At 39.7% G+C, this 20,082-nt stretch overlaps 1 protein-coding gene across 1 annotated transcript in view; it reads left to right on the top strand.

Annotated features, from left to right (window-relative positions):
* Nucleotides 1–7,358: 7,358 nt before the first annotated feature.
* The window catches only part of pex5la (peroxisomal biogenesis factor 5-like a), a 90,778-nt gene continuing 78,054 nt past the window's right edge, over nucleotides 7,359–20,082 (top strand). Inside the window, exon 1 of the mRNA XM_056414630.1 lies at nucleotides 7,359–7,461. Coding sequence (XP_056270605.1) covers nucleotides 7,441–7,461 — 21 coding nt within the window. The 5' untranslated portion in view covers nucleotides 7,359–7,440. The remainder of the gene's footprint in view (nucleotides 7,462–20,082) is intronic.

The raw sequence follows: 20,082 nt of genomic DNA, 5'->3' as shown, positions 1-20,082 counted from the left end.
ATCAACTAAGTTTAATAATATTCATTTTAATTTGTACCTAGTTAAAAACGATGTCTCATCGTTTCAATCTTTTTTTTCTGTCTCACACATTCAACAACTTACATTAACACCTACCAAAAGCACAACAGCAGGTGTCCCTTCCGTGTTCATTTTTTTTTCACATGCTTTTTTTGACTTTTTCAATTTTCATCTGTCATGTGCAGCTTTCTAAATGCTGCACTACTGGCTGTCTGCTTGTGTTTTGTTTTTCAATTTGATGAAGTTTTTTCTTAATTTTTGTTTTGTTTTAAGTTTATTTTCGTTTTAGTTTTTGCAGGCCAAGGAACCAAGTTAATAAGGACGGAAAAAGTGAAAAAAAGCTAGTTTTTTTTTTTGCCACCTGAAATGTCTAAAAAAAAAGTTAAAAGATAGGAAAGTACTAGAAAAATAATATCTTATATTAAGAAAAAATAAGTTTAGCAATAGTGGTTCAAATGGACTAATATCTTTTATATATATGCTACAGTGATTTAACTTTTATGGACTTTGGAGTGCTTGTTTGAGTATCTTGATGAAAAAAAGAGCAAAGCTTTACGCAGTGTGTTGATCAGGTATTGTTGAAAATGATCAGAAATGAATCAGAAAAAAAGAGCCACCACATATTTTTTGTGCTGGTTGAAACTCAACCATCATTCGCTTAGACTGACTACATCAAGGGCTTACAGACTTTCCTTGCATCATTGGACTCACTGGTCAATCAGACATGTCAGACCAGAGGGACAACGAAGACACTACACAGATGTTCAGACAGACACAGGGACGGAGTAATAAGGGTCAAGGCGAAGTGAAGATTACACTGGAAACTTGGTTCCAGGACATGTCATCATGCTTGTCTTAACAGACAAAGAAAAAAGTAAAAAAATTAAACATAAATAATAATATATACTTAAAATAAAATTCAAAAATAAAAAAAAGTTCTAAATCTGTATGTATTCTGTTGTTTTGATTTTAAAACAACTCAAAACAACTATCTTGACAAAATATCCGACCTTGACTAAATTAATCATGGGTAACTAAAACAACCATTTGACATAAATGTAAACATTGACTGGTGACGACATGATGTGATGTCCTGATCTGATAATGTGGACAGTAAATGGAATTTGATCATGAAACCATCCTCTCACTGGACTCTCACTGGACAGCTGAGGCAGTGTGCTATGTCAGATCAAGCCAGTCCGCTGCAGCAAGCGTCAGTTCGTCATGTGTCAGGTGAACAGTCCAACACGCCAGCAGCATCAAGTTCACGTAATCAAAGTCCCGACACCATATGCCCAGCGCCCAACAGCATCATACACAACAACTCAACAGCGGTCAGCACGACAGCGTAGTCGTGAACAGGTGTTAGGCACGACCGTGAAGCGTCACGTGAACAAGTCGTGAACACAGCAGCCGACGGCATATGACACAGCGCACGTGAATCAGGAGTCCGACAAACACCGACACCGTACACAGCAGCACGTCATGTAGCCGTCCCCGACGTCATGTGACATCCCGCACAGCCGGGCCGTCACGTTAGTTGTGAGCGCACGTGGCGACGTACGTGACAAGACAACAGCGGCGTGTATTTGTGTCCGACAACCTGTATCCCGAAAGTTGTCTACGCAGGACTTGGAGTGGCTTCTAAGCTGGTCCTGTATTGTCATGGTGTGTATTAGATGAGTGCTGTGTGGATGAAGTGATAACATGTGTCAGCAACCTAATACTGGCCCTAACATTACTTAAAGACTGGCGTATGGGTAATGTCTTAAATAAACATTAATGGCTCAATATGTTCACATAACATGTATTGGAATAAACACTCACACGAAGCTAATGAAACGTGAACTAGATAAACGACAGAACAGTGAACACACCACTTCACACTTTACACAAAGGGCTAAACTACACAGATGATAAAGAGCGGACTACCGATGTCAAACGAGGCTACTCGAGACTAGCAACCATTCAAGTAGGCTAAGGCGAGCTCACACTCACCTTTCTTCAGAAAAGAACCAGTAAACCTCAACCGTTATCGTTCCGCGTGCATTACTCAATAAGGAATTAAATTAAGTGCAGGCGTTTCCCTCAATTGTTAAGTCAAGTAAACAGTCTGTCACCAGTTCTGCCTTGTTTCCTGAGTCATTGCTGCACTGCGACACCAACGGGAGGGTTCTCCGCCGAGGGTACCGGAGAAAAGAGCCAGTTTTTTTGTCTGTCTGTCATCTGCTGTTGTGTGTTCTTTGCTGTCTCTCTCTCTCCTCTGTCTGTCCCTCTTTCTCTCTCTCTCTCTCTCTCTCTTTCTGTCTTCATTGGACATTCTCGCTATTTTCTACAATACAATATTATAAAATAGCAGGACATTACAATAAGATAACAGGAAATTAAATAAATAATTTAAAAAGTGTATTAATAAAGGAAAATTAAATAGTAAAAATAATAAGAAATGTAATAAAGTAAAAAGTGTAAGTAAAGGGAATGTTGTGTTCGTTGAGGAGGTTCAATTTGAGGAGGATCTGGCAGAGAGAAGGAATGGTTCTCCTGTGTCTGAAGGGTTCTGTTTTGAACTTACCGGTCTATTCTCTCCTATTCTTGGAGTTCTCTCTCTTTCTCCTGGATTCTCCTGGTGTAGGAGGTTTCTTCTGTTCTGGGAGGTTCTCTCTATCAGGAAAAGGAATCTCTCCTGTATCTAGGAATCTTCTCTAAGGGTCTGAATCACCTCCTGTGTCCTTGTGCCTGTCGCTAAAGCAGTCTGTTGAGAGAACGTAGTTCGCTGTGTGTAGGTGGGAGGCTTGGCTCTGCTATCCAGGAGAGTGGTCTATGGTCCCTTCTCCCTGGAACAATGGTGGGTTTGTGGTCCCCTCCACCTGTTCGGGATGTCCCATTCTTCTCCACAATGGATTGGAGAGTCCACCAGTTCCTCTTGCAGCCAATGATGGGTGTGTTCCAGTTACAATAGTGCATCAGAGCAGACTACCAGTCACCTGGCAGAACAGACTCCAAGAGTACAACATCACACACTGGTGGGAGGACATCTCCAACATCTCCAACATCTCAGGGTCCAACAGAACAGAACAGACTGGTAGAACATCATAATTACCATTATTGGACCTTGATTTGTTTTGAGTGGTTTTTTTCCTTTTTGTTTTTTTTTTGGTTTGTTTTTTTTAAATGCTATTTTAACATGGCTTTGCCTTACTGCTCCAATGGTTGGGTCCCATTTGGGAGTTTGCAACCTGGTAAAAGCTAAGCTTAAAAGCTAGCTAAAAGAAGCTAAAATAAGCCCAAACTCTTAACAGGATCAGATTTCAGAAGCCACAAACCCACTTCCAGACTGGATCTCAGATTGACAAGCCTGGATTACTCTTTGGGGTCACCTCATTGTAGGCCCCAATCCTGTCATTTGTGTTCCCTGTTATGTCTCCTGTTTCCAATCTTGGATATCCAGGACATATATTTAGGAGATATTTATATTTTGCACTTGTTCAAAAATATTGGAATATTTAGACCTTTTTGATGGACCTTTTTTTGGACCCTTTTTGAACAAAACTCTGTCCCTAAAGTATTAGTATTCCAAAATTAAGGGTATTCATATTAATCATAGGAAGAGAATCCACAGGAAAGTGTTCCTGAAAGTTCAAGTAAGGACAAATTAACTAAAAGTTTGGTTTCTCTTTTTTCCTCTTTAAAAGATTAATCATTTATCATTCTATAATATGATGTATAAATATAATATTAAATATAATTAATAAGATATTATTAGTTGGTTAGGGAGTGTAGGTGTGTGTGTGTTGTGTGTGTGTGTGTGTGTTGTGTGTGTGTTGTGTGTGAGTTGTGTGTGTGTGTTGTGTGTTAGTGTGTGTTTTTAATTTTAATATTTTTATTATCAGATTACATTTATTGGATTCTACAACAAATATTTTCTGGACAAATAACACGCCCTCCTATCCTCCTGATGCTCCTCTAAAACTTAAGTATATTTCTTCTACTTTGTTTTCTTGAAAAAACTTTGTAATAAAAATGTTGAAATGAATATGAAATGAAAAATGATTAGTTAGCTTTAAATTATTTAGTTGAGTTTGTATGTAAAGTAATAAATATAATTAATATAACCTAAAATGATCAAAAAAAACAAAAAAAAAAAAAGTAATTAAAAATAAAAATAAATATATAATAACACACATAATTACAGGTATTAATTGTTATTTTTTTTATGAATTTGTATGTCATTTAAGAAAGTAAAAAAAGTGTATTAATAATACATCATTTCTTACAAAAAAAAAAAAAAAAAAATATTTTTTATTAATTAGCATAATAATTAAATTATTAAATTAGTTGTTGTTAATTTAATGGATAATGTCTGTAATTTCACAGAGTGTATGTTTAAAAAAAAAAAGGTACTGTAAATAATTTAGGTTATTTTATTTAAAAATTAGGATCTTTTCTTACAGTGTGTAGTGAATGAATAATAATGGAGTGAATACATAAAACCTGTATTGGAAAAAAGTCTATAAAATCTAAAAATATTATAAAAATATTTATAAACAAGCTTGTCAATTATTTTAATTATCATAAAACGTACTCACCTGAAGTGGCACTACACATGCCTCTTCAGGTGGGATTCACTCACTGCATTTTTCTATTCATAAGGTGATTTTCATTTATTTGCACAAAAGCAAAACGATGTGGTCTATATTTCCTCTAACGTTATTAAAATTGTGCACTTTTATTCTAGCTTAATTACAATACCCTCCATAATTTTGGGAAATATATCTTTGCATTTTCACTTAAAACAACTAAAACTCCGTTTTTAAACGTTTATTCTAGATAACTGAACCCATGTTGCATAATATTTAGACCAATGACACTAATTATGAGTATTTGTATTCAAGTCCCTGCTCAGCATCAATGAAACAGGGGCTCTCTCTTTCAGCTGGTACATTTCAAAGGAATATTTATATTTGACTGAAACGAGTTGACCATCAGAGAGCGCAGGCTGTCTGGTCCCTTATTCGGAGAAGTAATTCTCCTCTTCTTGACATTGATTATTTTCTCCTTGTGTCTGTCAACACAAAGAGATTGATGGCTGACGGAAAACAAACAACGAAAAATAGATTCAATGATCACCATCTGCACATCTGTCATCTCAAATCAGGAGAGTGTATAATCATTTTTCATCGATACAATATGTGCAAGCAAATATGAAAAACATCTTTTGACATAGCCTGGCAAATGTATTTGTGTGTTTCTGGTGTTTAATATAGGCACAAACTCGAGGGGTAATAATCATGCTGACTTTAATACCGAGAGGGTCGGTTTGTTTTCATCTCATGAGGCATGAAGAATAACAAAACACTGCGAAGTGGAAGGACTGTTGCATTCCTGTTATCGCATAACACATAATACAGAATGGCTGATGACCTGTTGATACCGGTGACCGTCTTCAGCCGACAAAGAAATAGAGTAATAGGACATGCTCTTGATAAGGAGTGACGAAGAACTCTAGAGAGAGAAATCTACACTCATTAATATTAGATCCTTTCACCTTTTGACAGTCAGCAGACAAGTGTTATACAATTGTGAGAGAGTACTACTTTCTGGCATCTGAAGCATGCAGTGTTAGAAGTTTCTCTGTTTAGTGGTATAATATCTTCCCCGTCCAATACACTTCCCTCAAATCGTAATTGAGAGAACCGTTTACTTGTATGGGAATGTACAACAGGGTTGGGCCTAATCATAACTTATTCATGCTCTGTTATTGAATAAAAGCAATCTACTTCTTTAACCCACTATCTTGAGACATGTGCCATCTAGTTGGAATGTGGCATTCATTTTGATCTCGACTACACACCTGTAGTTGTGTGACGTCCAAATATGCTATGAGCGTAACAATAGGGGGCAGCGGCCCCCTCGCCACACATCTAGCTTCGAACGAGAACCTAACTTTGATTTGTAAAGTTTCCTGAATGCAACGGTTGTGATGCTGTCCCATTGACAACATCTGCCAGTTCCCGCTGCTATAGCCAGCCTTACCAGGACCAGTGAAAACAACACAAGCATTGCTGTTGAGGCTGGTAGCACTGACAGCGTGGAAGGGGGCATCACTGTGTACAATCCGCCACAGAGTTCCTGGCACAATACCTGGTGTTGTTATGAGTTAATCCATTTATTTATTCATGTTAATTTAGATCCATGCTGTGCCCCCTGCAGTCTTTGCCTGCAGCCATCCTGGAGAAAAGTGGATCAGCCTATAGCCAGGAATCTCTGGCTGGGTGAGGTCTGAAACATCTTTTGAAAAACTGAAGTTTGCATCTGCGTGGTGGGTTTGTATAACTGTGAACAAGCAGGACTTTGGAGAGAATATCACAAATGCCCTATTTTGTTCGAACTTTAACAATTATGTTTATATTCTTCTTCTTCTTCATCCTCTTCTTCTTATTACATAGTTCTAAAGGGTGATAAATTGTGTTTGCCAACATGTGGCTGATGGTGAAGTACCTTCACTCATACCAGATAATTTGCTCTCGTTCTCCGACATAATTATCTTGAAATTATTTGACTTGTAGTTTTGGTTCCATAATTGTTTCTCCCACTAATTGGACAACTGGGAACAACAGCAAATTTTGCTCTTTGCATGCAAATACACTTTTTCAGACGCAGTTTGCTTTTAGCATAGGAAATTGCACAATATGTTGCATTGAGGAAGAGAAACTTGTTTTGAAAATTGATATTATTTAAAATTGATCTAAAAAAACCGATTGAGAAGTAATTTAAATATACGTGATATGTGTTGTTTACAGGACATAAAGGAAAAAATATATAATATAAATGTGGATTAAATGGTGTGCGCATTTCGGAAACTTTCCACGTGTGATTGAAATGTTCTTGTGTGCCTCCTTGTGGAGCACCTCAGCACTGGAGGAGGAACCAGAGGGCTGGGTCAGAGGAGCGCACTATAAGAAGAGAAGGAACCCCGAGCAGCGTAAAAAACATTTAGACCCAAGCCGGTAGAGGAGGAGAGGAGAGGAGAGAGGGAGACAGAAGCACGGCCAGAGACCCGAAACAGAGAGAGAGACGTGGAAAACGGCAATGCGTTCAGGGTTTAAATCGCGGTGATTTGTTCCCCTCCCACAAGGACCCCAAAGGCTTTTACTTGTCATAATCCAGCGTCAGCAGACTTTGAGGGAAGCTAAAAGTGAGGTCCGACGTTGCGCCCGGCGCGCCTCGGTGTCACCGCGCGCAGAAGAAACGTCCTGGAAGAGCGCAAAGTGTCCGCTTCAGCGCCTGAGGAGAGGACAGCTCCTCTGTCCAGAAACTCCGCTTCAGCTTTTCATGTCAACACTCCCAGTCTGAGTGTCTGCTTCACACGTCTGGAAGAAGTGCAAAGATCCGCTGACGGAGAGATCCGCGAGTGTGCTCATTATGTACCAGGGGCATTTACAGGTAAGAGAGACATGCACCCTCTTTTGGTAGTTCTTATGATAACGAACTATTTTAGCTCTTATGGAGCGAATTAAGTGATGTGAACAGGGCGAGGTTTATTCTTTTATTTAAGGGATTTGAGGTAATACCAGTTAGTCCTAAACGAGTAGAGACCAACCAACTATACCCAGAAAGACATGTCTGCTGCATTGGTCTGCTTTAAAGACAGACACATTGCTTAAATTGATTGTAAGGGATGCCCATGGAACTCCAACTGCAGGTACTCATAGTCAGCCATTTACAGGAGTCATTGAGAAAACACAGAGTGAGCGACGGTAGCGCGCCCCTTGCATGTGCACGTGCACCTGCATGTCCAATATAAACAGGAGGTACGCCTATCGTCCGGGCAGCCCTGGCAGTGGAGGCAGCTACTCATTAGTTTCATAACGCGCATGCTTGTGCTCACGTGACGCCACACAATCATTTATTTGTACACTGCAAACTGCAGTGTTAACAATATAATTTGTGTTGCATCAGGCATAGACAATAACAATCAACCCAGGCACCAACAATGGTGACACCATGTTTAAAACATGACAAGACACATGAAAAGCTTGATCACAGCTACAGTGGACCTGTAACACATTGTCATTTGAACACAGTTATCTTATCGTTCAAAACAATAATTCGTCCTCAGTGGATAATGAAGTCCTTTCCCTGTATAACAATCATGGATTTTTAGTTGCCAGAGAAACTTTAGCTCCCAAACAGTTGATTATGTAATAAAAGACCACTCCTGAGTCAGACCTCGGGAGCATTAAAGATCAACATTTAATATTTCATGATATATTACTCAAGCAGCAGTGCATGAAAAGGCGGTCGGCAGCTGTTGTCTGGATTGCCCCCTGAGCCTGTGAGTTATGGTTTATTAAGACACATGATAAATGATCAAACACAGATTATATTTGAATCACAGTTTTCCATGTTTCATCTCATATTGTTTCAACCATCTCACAATTTATATGTTTTTCATCACATGCATATGCATCCTAACACCAAGCCTTATCTCAAACCAGATATGGCTCATTACGCAGGGCTAATTGAGCAGCACATGTCCGGTTAATGCAAAGCAGGTGCTCTAACTGTCCGTAATGGATCTTTCTCCATGACACTTGTTAGTGTAACTGATGGGTTTGTCTTGATGTTCACAACACTTTCTCCTTGAAGTCAAGTGTGCATGTGCAAATGAAATCAGAGCTACCTGAATTTGTAAGTAATACAGCCAGAACTTTGTCAGAGAGTAGGATGAACGTATTGCTTGTGTAGTGAATGGGTGGTTTGTTATATCTTGACACGTACAATCATATGCGACATTTAAAACTTTCAAATGAATTAATTAGGGAACTCTTCTGTATTTATTGTTTTAAATCTCATCATGTTCTTATTCAAAGGTTATATTTCAAAAAGCAAAGTGTAGGCGTGGCACAATGCTTTCAGAACAAAGGAAAACATTTTCAAGTTAGCTTTTACGTGTGTTGCATTTGAGTCAAATCACAGAAAAACATATTAAAACATTACATGAATGTTGGGATCTTTTTTTTCTCATATTGCACTGTGTGGATGTGACCTCTGACTGCAGGCGTCAGGCATAAATCAGTGAGAGCTGGAAGCCATAGCTTGGAATTTTAAATGAAGCTCATACCTCATCAAAAGCGCTATATAAATTCAAAGTTTTACTTTTATTATTATACCGTATAGTCTGTCGCTTCCACCTCAAAGTAGATACACTTGTAAGTCCTTATTTATTAGGTTTTCAGGATTGTCAGTAAGCAAGATAAGCTCAGGAAGCAGTTGTCTGTGGGAACAAGATAAGTCCAATCTCTTGTTAGTATTTTTCATTCATTTACATTTTGATTTCTCACTGACCTTGTGTGTTGATATGTGTTGTTTAATGTGGTGATATCACCCGTGGAGCATAAGCTATTTCCATAAACACTCATAAAATGTTTGCATAATTGCAATAGATCTGCACACAAGGCTACAATATTCGTTAGATAGAATTTCTTGGCCTGAGTTTCAAAAACAACGCCTAATCTGGTCCTCATGGTTGGCCGGTGTAGATTGGTAATATCAGAGCTTGATGTTCGAGTGTTGCTTGGCAGAAATATAATGCTGCACTGGGTCTTCAATTCCTCCAATCATGCTTTTTTGTCTTAAAAGTCTCACTAACAGAATACATAATGGTGTTATAAGCATTAAGTACAGATTTGTGTTGTGCGTGATGATCGATGCAGTTAAGGAAAAGGAACGTGTGGATGCCAGCCTCCTTGCTCTTTCTGTGAACATACTGCCAAAGCGAGCTGATTCAGCACTGCTGTTAATCTTTGTCAAACAAAAACCTACAAGAAAATTAATGTGACGTATATATATATATATATATATAAAGATCTCAATCCTTACACCATCAGATGGTACTTTACTATTTCATTTTGACATAGATTGCAAAGTAATTGTTGTAGTGGTTTCCCTGCTTTGGTATTCATGTTTATGATAATCTGATTACGGAAACCCTTGTATTGTAAGTATTAAAGATGTCCTGGGTGACTGTAAGTGATGCTCCAAGGCCTTTCGATATTTGCTCTGTTAAGCATACAAGGATTACATAATTTGATTACAATATTTCAACTTCCCCGGGGAAGAAGGAGGATGGATGCTATCGTTGATCAGAAGTAGATCAAGTCTCAAAAGATCGTGTTTGTTCACACCATCTTTTCATTCAGCTGCCAATATGTTTATGATGTTTGGTTTGCTAGTTGAAAAATAATTTGATTTTTCGCGGTTATCCTCCAGAGCTCTGCAAGAGTAAATAGGCCAATGATACAATATGAAAATTGCTGAGTTGTTCAGAATCAGAATCTAATGCATTTCCTGTGTTCTGTTTGGTTTTGGTGGATATTTTTGGCAACCTTGTGCTTTGCTTTGTGTTTGTATCTGCCAAAGCCCTGATAGATTATTGCCACTGGAGTTCACATTCCCCTCCTAACTTGACTTTATAGACGCAGTTAATTAGCTACATCAGATGTGATTTATGAAATGCAAAATAACTTGTAAGTTATAAGTTAAAATATTCCAATGAATTGCTCAAATGAAAATGAAGTCGTGTTTAATGAAGGAAACGTCTTGAAGAGATAGTGACCGTGTTTACATGCATTCGAATAACTGGCTTAGTCGGACTGAAATTGAATTATCCGTTTCATGTAAACACCTTTGTTCGACTATGTGCGGTCCGACTACGATCCGATTAACACCCCTGGATAACTCGATCCGATCCGGTTGATAATTCGACTATCGCGGCATGTAACGGTGAATTGGATTAGGAACTGAATTTTGCATCTTTGCGCATGCTTGAGATCCCTCCTCCCTCCCTCCCTCCCATGTCGTGACCCGGAAGTCGAAAGAGACGATAAGTTGTCACTGCCGGGAGCCTGGCCGGCAGAAAACAAACAAACAACGCTCTGGAGAACACAAGAGCCACCACACATGTCTGGACCGAAGAGCAGACAGAATTTATGCTTAATGTATTGAAGGAGTTGAACATACTAAAGTTCATGGTTCTTTCTCGAAATGTTGATGTTGTTGTTGTTGGTTCTTGTTGGTAGTGGTGAAGAAGTTAAGCGGTAATGGCTTGTAATGAAAACAGAGCCACCTATCGTATCGGATATGACATGCTTTCAGCCAATGATTCGAATTACTCACTGCCATGTATATTGGGATAATAGCAGATCCCCCAAAAGATAGCATAGTCCGACTAAAGCAAGATTCAAATTATACCATCATGTAAACACACTGACAGATGCAGAATAATCAACCAACAGGCAGTAAAATCAGAGCACGGCACTACAAAGACAAGTCAACAGGGCATCACAATATCAGCAGAAAACTATTCACTTCACGCCTCAAACACGCTTTCATCAATTATAGTTGCACATCAGTTCCATCAGACCATCATTCGTGAGCTCTGGTTTAAGTCTACTAAAGTGGCACTAAGAGGCTTTCATCAAGACTTCTCCCACAGCCGAGGTGGTCAGCTACAGGCATGACAAAGGGGTATAAAACGCTTTCCCCACAGATAAACCGTTTTAAAGTCTCCTTGATTTAATGAACCATGGTCCTGATTAAGAGTGATTTAATAGGCCTGACTATTTCAGGAGCCAGGATAATGAGTGAAATCCGCTGGTATCCAGCTGGAACCAAAGCTCTACAGACAATACTGCTCTCCTTGTTGGAGGTGTGCGGTAAGGAAGAAAAGTAATTGGTCACTGTATTTTGGAGAATAGCTTCATAAGTTCTTTGCGAAATGAGAAAATGTTAACTAGAGAAAGACATTTCTACACCAAAGTATAATTAGAAAGAGAGGAGCAGTCATTTAACAATGGCAAGAATGTCAAGTTGATCTGGAAGGTTTATGAGGTCGAGCGTCAAGGAGGTAAATCATTTTTGGTTCAACTTTTGCTGACTTTGATTTAATTGCCTTTAACAAAATGTAGAAAATTGTTGAACTGAAGGATTCTTTTTTTTTTAAACAAAAACTCGGAGGAGCGGGTTGACACTAAAATGAGTATAGCTGGTTCACCTTTTAAAGACAGAGCCCTGAAAGTGGCAGAAAAATTAAATTACATTTCATTTAGCTGACGCTTTTATCCAAAAGGACTTGCATTCATACACCGTAGACACAGCTACGGGGAGCAAGTTGGAGTCAAGTGTCTGCTCAAGGACACATCGACTAGGTCTAGTGGAGCTGGGGATAAAACCACTCATCCTCTGACTTGAAGATCGACCTGCTAACCCCGACAGAGTGTACTAAGGCAGACACACAGCTTGCAGCTAACTCATTGATGTGGTGTAGTTTTACTGGAAAAGTAGCTTCGCGTGTCCAAGACACTTAACATCGCGGCTACTAACTCTCCTTGACGGGTGAACTCGGTTCTCTTTTTTAGATTTAACCCGTTTTCGCATTGAGTCATCACTGCAGCTGGGCGGCTGGTTCGGCACTTCATGGAGGTTTTGCAAAGCTGTTCTTTCCAATGGACAGAGATAGCATCGTGCATTACAAATACTTCCAATGGCTCAATATAATTCTGTTATTGGAGGAACCGACAGGTATGAGAGCAGCGAGGGTGTTGGAACTGTTCTTGTGTCTTAAAGGACTTGAGTATAAACTCTCAACCATGGCAGAACATAATACTTATGATCCACATTCAGTGAGTTGTAATCGATAGCATCCTAGTAGCCTGGAAAGTTATTTTACAAACGGTTCACGCTTCTGAAATTTGAGCTGAAACATTCACATGTGACGTTATTTGATGCTGCTTGTTTGTCTCGTTCTGCCCACAAATAAAGAAAACAATGTTTAAAAAATATTAATGAACCCGATGCACAACCTAAAGGATTTGCATTGTGCCATGGTGATCACCAAGATGGCTGGCATCCAGTCCTCAGCTACTGGCGGGGGGATCTCCCCTTCTCCCTGGTTGGGTTGTTGAGGCTCGACAGAGGCTTTGAGCAGCTTTTGGAGCTCATAAAGCAGAATAAAGGGACGAAGAGGGATTCCAGCATACATCAGCAGCAGTTGTGCTATAAGCTGATTGAGGGTTTTTTGTTCTTGCTAACCTAGCATGGGAAATGTTTTTTTTTTCCCATTCACTGTCATCTGTGCACTCCTAACAACCACTGATCCATCCTATACAATCATTAAAAGTGAAAATAATTAACATTGGGTCAGATGTGTGTGTGTATGATGAAAGGGGATATGGGAGCTGGGGATGGGAGGATTCAAATGCATATTGTATTGCCAAGGTACTGAAACAAAGTCAGTCTGTTAATTAAAAATGGGTCTTTGTTTATTGTACACTTTAATCAAGACCTTAATCGTCTTTTCAATTTCACTTGATGACTTATTTTGGTCTGACGGAGCTGATGAGATGACCTCCTGTGAGAGGAGTCTCATACATGGTGCTCCAGTTCATTATAGCCACAGTTTGACAGTAGGAGTGTGTGTCTATGTGCAGCTACGTGTGTGAGACATCTCTCTTCCCCGTTTGAGAATCGAATCCACGGTTGGAATCCTGATTTAACGTTGACAAAATAAACTCAAAATCCAGAGCTGTGACAGAATTGAAATGATGAGATTGGGCTTCCCGAGTATTCATGTCATGTCGTTGTGCCACTCACAGAGCAGAAATGTTCACTTGTCAGGAACTAATAAGGTTGTGTTCTTCGACTGAAAACACAGACTTATTTACTTTTTCAGATGCATGAACCCAAAGTGAAGAATTTATTCATCAAAGAAAGCTGAAAAGAAAATATTTGTCGCCAAAAATATTATGTTGACGTTATGGTGATGGTCCAATATTCACTTTCTCTGAATTAAGGTATGCTTTACTTTTCCCTCATTATTTAGTTTAATAAAATCAATATAGCTCAAAATGTAATTTCTTATTAATACCCTCACACTGGTTATTGGCTGATTGCTGATGCTCTGTTAAAGGTTACCACAATCCAATTGAAGCAACTTTATTCTATTATTGATTGCTATTGTTTAAGCCAATCATAGAATTTTTTTCCTGGAAGCCGCTCATCAATAAGATTGACAATCAGAAACAATCTTTCAGGAATAAAATATATTAAACCTCCTAAAATATCCCCCCAAAAAGCGAGAAATAGACAATTTAAACCACAAATACACCAGCTTTAGGAAATGTTATCAACATTCTTGCCAACAAGCAACTACAGTTACACCTCTGGCACCAACGCTGCTGATGATTCTGTGATCAGATACTGTCGGCCCGACGTTCACGTTGACCCCGCACATCATCTAAAGATACTTGCCTCCAGGCATAACAACTTTTCTGACAGAAAGCCTGGAGCTTTAGATGAGGTGGAAAAAAGGATGGGATTTGATGTGCACTTTATAAATCCTACATATCTCATTTTAATATAAAATGTATTGCTGTAACTATCGACAAGATCCCCAGTCTCAATCACAGTCAGCCTGTAGAGGGTAAGTAATGTAAACAAAGAATGCCTTTTCAATGAGGTTTTTTTGGGAATTTTATTTTCAGATTTTATACAAAATAAATAATACATTGTCGATAACATTTTTACTCTGCTTTTTGTTGTTTTATTGATATCTGATGGCATGTGTTACGGAACTGTAGATTTTTGCAACTCGACAAGCTGTTCAAAAGACAAACAATGGCGTCATGTATGTGGCGTCATGTATGTGGCATCATGTACTGTATGTCCGACATGCGGCTTATTTTATGCTCAAATAAACAGGTGTTTTTGTGTTTTGACACAGAAAGAGTAACAGAGGATAATTCTTGTCTCCACCACGGCAGAGAACCATCTCACAAGCCGTACACAATATTATGAGTCTCAATCTGAATGTCATGGGACTGAGTCGGCCTGAACTACAGACTCACACACACACAGACACACACACGCGCGCATCAAAAATCAACACAGTGTATCATGCTTTCTCAAACAAGACACTTGCATCTGAGACGGGATATAATCAATGTGAATTACCCAAATTCGCAGCTTCACAGCTCTACATTATTCTCTCTGTTGGTAGATTTCCTCTAGGTGTCTTTGTGCTCCAAGTCAGTTAACACACAGCAGCCTCACTTGGAGAATCCCCTGAGCTACTGTACAAAGCCACATTTTTCCTCCCACAAAAGTAGGACAAGCCTCAGCATCTTTGTTAGTGGGAGCAGAGGGCTGTGCAGAAGAAAGGGAAGCCCATCCATCTCTCTCGCCCAACCCATTCATTACAGTCATTCTCCAACTGGGAATTAATTTGCTCCAGAAACCATTTGTCTCAGCGGTGGAGTGGAGAGAACATGTGTTTGGTCCCCTGGGGAGATATGGGCTATCATGGATGAGAACAGTTGATAAACAAATATGTAGTTTACTGTGGCAGATGTGAGCATGACTTTTACTTCCAAATAATTAGTTTGTGCCGACCCTCCTCTGATGTGGTACTAGATAATCAGTCTGTGACTCCACATGCCAAAGTAGTACTTTTACTGAAAAACATTACTTGGCTGTTCTTGTCTTGACCCTTACTTAAATGCATTGTCCACTACTCGTAAGAGAAATAAAAAATTGATATTAGCGACTAATATGATAATTGTTTTGTTGAATCTATAAACGACAATTTCCCAAATCCCAAATATAATTCCTCAAATGACTATCAGCAACATAGTCAAATCTTAAAATGGGGGATTTATTACATACATACAGTACACAAAACAGTGTGTCCAGTCTATTTTACGAGCACAGGCACTTGCAGGAAAGACAGGATGATGACATTTAAGTCACTTGGACACGATGACCCTCGTAGCCAAGTGGAAACCATACATTGGTCTTTAGTCTTCTTGCTTGATGAATGGTTGAAACCATTAAATAAGTAGTACTGTTTTTTTCTAATAATTGACTTTGATATATGATTATATTTCAGAAAGAAAAGAAGGTACGAGATGCAACAAAGGTGCCAAGGCCGTAATGAAACCCGGGATAGTTCAGTTATATGAAATGCACAGTAACCACTCGGCACTCAATGCTCTTAATTTAACCTCTAATTAAAAGCTTTTTTAATCACATTAATAATCCGTCATTTTCTGCTGCCTATTTACTAAACAGTTTAAACAGTATAAACAAAAACACCCCACAATGCATGTTCTGTTTCTCCCTCTCCTTGTGCCTTTCAGAACGCAGCAGCTGATAGTGAGAACAGATTGTCACGTTAGAAGTCAGGTATATCCAAAGTTAGTTGCTAAATAGGAAACAGATGAAACGCTGCTCTCGTCTTCATCATGCCTCATTCTCGTCACTGTTATGTTCGGAGAATCTGTTTCGCACTTCAAGCAAGAGCATCTCTTGATTTGCAGACTGCGGACATCCTGCCTCTGGATTTTAACCCGACAACTCAATCTTAACCCTCAGCCCGACACAATTGCTCTTCCTCTCTGAGTAGGTGATCTTTTCAGATAATCATTGGAGAACACACACCAAGGTCTGCATATTATCACACCAATTAGCATGGCCTCAAAAATACCATTTACCTCCCTTTTATGATCGCCACTAATGACAATTTCAACACTCTCCATCACAGCGCTGTACTTACGACCGAGCTCTACCCGACAGTTTACAGCAAGGAAAAGCAAGATGTGTACAAAAGTCTCAATAATGAAACGTAGACTGAAGCTTCTCTGAATCCCCTTAAATTTATTTCAAATGCTTTTTCGCCGCATGGACCAATAATTTGTCCCTCCAAAGCTCTCTTGTGTAAGGCTGGAGTGGAAATAGGAATCATTGATGTCATTTGTACACACTGAATGAGGGATGATGAAGTGTGGAGGATAATGATGTTGTGGCTGAAATATGTGGCAATTTAACATCATTTGCAAAGAGTCAGAAAATGTGCGAACGAGGAGTTTGTTTAGTGTTTTGAGGTGGATGGAGTTCCAGCGGACTAGAGGATAGGTCGAGTTATCGCTTTCCTTGGAGTGTATTTCAAATCTAGTGAGGTGTATTTCAGTGTCTATGCACCATAACTTCCTGGCGGAGATTGTCGGTTGGCTCAGAGGAAATTGCCTTGAATTTCTATAAATACTTGCAAGACATGCAGTTAATGAATTCTCTGGCAGAAGTTGAGGGCTGGGCTGCAGAGCAGAGTACAGGGAGGAGCTGGGTGGACAGATGAGCACCAGCAGAGACGTCTGAAGGCAGGAAGGTTTCGTTAGCAGTGCAGGACCGACTCCTCACCTGGAGCCGTCCCACAGGCCTCAGTCTTACTTTGACTGTTTGTGCGTCTCAGTTCACGCTTGTTCATAGATTATGTGCTTGCACATGAAATACTTCCATGCTACTGTGTGCCCGCGTACATGCAGGCATGTTCACACAAGTTTAGGCAACGAGGCATGGCGTTGATGTGGGATTCATTTGTCTCCACATGACAGGGGCAGTAGCAGTGTGCCAGGGAAGAGGTCCCTCCTGACGTCCCTCCATACATGAAGGAAATTAGCAACCCGTCTTGGCGTCTTCTGTCCGTGATATGTTGCATTAGTTGGAAATATTATTACAAAGTAATAAGTGAGCTGTTTTATGAAGGAATTCTCATTGAGATCAAGATCTTGTTAACAAGACAGACCTGAAAAGAAATGGCATGACAAATATGAGTAACATATCGAAAAAGACTTTGAATTGATCCTCTTCTTTGTTTGAATAATAGACAGAGTTGTATCATAAAAAAATGCAATTAGCTGCTGTACTATGCTGTACGTAGGTTTCCCATCCAGAGTGAGCGAGGGATATGAAAATGGGGAGAAAAGAGAAGTAACAATGGGACTGTGGGAACAACTACTTTAAAAGAGATGAACACATGTTTCAATATGATGTGACATTCTAGTTATTTGGGAAGAAATATGTTGAGGATGTCAAAAGCCAAAGCAAAACAAAGATAAATCTCACAATATGCCATAGGTACACATTTATTTCTACAACACTCATCTCTTGTGGCACGTTGTTCCATTGTTTCTCCCAATTCAGTGCTCTCTCAGCATAATCCATCACTGACAGAGGCAATGCGAGAGTTGGTGTTTCTACGTGTCTGTGACGGTGGCTGCTTCCAAGGAAAGAGGCCTGTGTGTCAGTCACTTTGAGGGTTGCTGGCTGTGGGAAAGTTTATTTTAAGTAAAATAGATACCAGAGATCGTTGTTATGTTGGCCTGTTCACACTTTCTATCTGTGTTTGTGTGTGTGGTGTGTTTGTGCTGGATCATCCCACACAGATTAGATAGATTAAATAAATGCTATTAAATATATATTTTAAATAAATGCTTATTTCCCTTTCGTGACATTGTGATATATACAATGGAGGAAGGAGGAATACGTCCTCTTCTTACTCAGGCTCTGGTCATCTCACACCTCAACTACTGCAACTCCCTCCTGGCTGGTCTACCTGCTAAGGCCATCCGACCTCTGCAGCTCATCCAGAATGCAGCCGCTCGACTTGTCTTCAGCCTCCCGAAATTCACCCACACCACTCCGTTCCTCCGCTCTCTCCACTGGTTACCGGTGGCTGCCCGCATCCGCTTCAAAACACTGGTTCTGGCGTACCGTGCTCTGAACGGATCGGGCCCCGTCTCCATCCGGGATATGGTCACACCGTACACCCCGGCACGTTCGCTTCGCTCGGCAACAGCCAACCGACTTGTGACTCCTCCACCTCGAGCTAATCACTCGAAATCCAGACTGTTTGCTGTCCTGGCTCCTCAGTGGTGGAACGAGCTCCCCACTGACATCAGGACAGCAGAAAGTCTCCACAGCTTCCGCCGGAAACTAAAAACACATCTTTTCCCACTATATCTGGATTAAAACACAGATTTGCACTTCAGTGGCACTTAAATAAACCTGTTTCTGATTCTGATTCTGATTCTGATTATTATGGTACTTTTGTAGTTCGACTATGTTGAGGAAATGCTACTTTCTGTATTCTTGTTGTTCTTAGTTTGTACTCTAGGTTGATGCACTTATTGTAAGACTCTTTGGATAGTGTCTGCTAAATGACATGTAATGTAATGTGATGAAACTCAGAGATACCATATACAGTAAATAATGGGAACCTCAGTTTGTCAGGCTGTGATAACAATTTACCTAATTTCCTGTGTGGGGGGGGGGCAATTTGATCTTGACTCGTGGGACATTTTGTCAAATGAGTAACATGTCTTCAAATGTAAGTAAGCAATATTCGACAAGCATTCAAAATGGAGAGAAAAGGGTTTTCCCTCTGCAAAAGTGCCACAAAAAGAAAGAGGTGGCCCAGTCGGAAGGACATCATGGCTGCACACATTCATGATGTATTCATACTTCTGCGTTCAGGTTTACGGTGTACCTACCAAAGGTCGACCAATAGTTAACTTTTAATGGAAATATAAAGACGAGATGATAGCTGACCCTGACACAAACACACACACACCTGTACTTCTGTCTTTTTGATGACCATGATTGTCATAAGGCATTCATTAGCACCCTGCCCTAACTTTAACCATCACAACTAAATACTAGTGCTGTGAAAAATAATGCGTTAACGCGTTATGATTAAATTACAGGATTAATTATTTAATTTTTTTAACGCATTTAACGCATGCGCAGAATGAGCTTCCAATACGTCTGTTGTTGGTCGTCTCTAACCAGCAGCATGTCATTCTGTCTCGTATGTCGCGTTAACACGACTCCGATCTCCGTCCTCGCCGCAGAGCTTCGATCCGGTGTGCACATAGGGGCGCACACACGAAAAAAGAAAAGTCACTTGCACACCCGTCAACAACTCTTCTCGGCTCGTGGTGAGCAAGTTATGTGCACCCCTGTGTATAAATGTATATATCCGTCTTTTGTCATAAATCTTTATGTTCTCACAAAAATATACCGAGAATATCGGTAATATGTGATTAATCATGATTAATCCACAGAAACCTGTGATTAACCTGATTAAAAATTGTAATCGTTTCACAGCCCTACTAAATACCTGACCTAAATCGTTACAATGGATGTTAAAACTAAGTTTGAACCCAACTA

This window comes from Pseudoliparis swirei, chromosome 5 (assembly GCF_029220125.1).
Source record: "Pseudoliparis swirei isolate HS2019 ecotype Mariana Trench chromosome 5, NWPU_hadal_v1, whole genome shotgun sequence".
In the NCBI taxonomy this organism is placed as follows: domain Eukaryota; kingdom Metazoa; phylum Chordata; class Actinopteri; order Perciformes; family Liparidae; genus Pseudoliparis; species Pseudoliparis swirei.
Note: the sequence above shows the minus strand (reverse complement) of the source record. Positions and strands in the feature narration are given on the sequence as shown.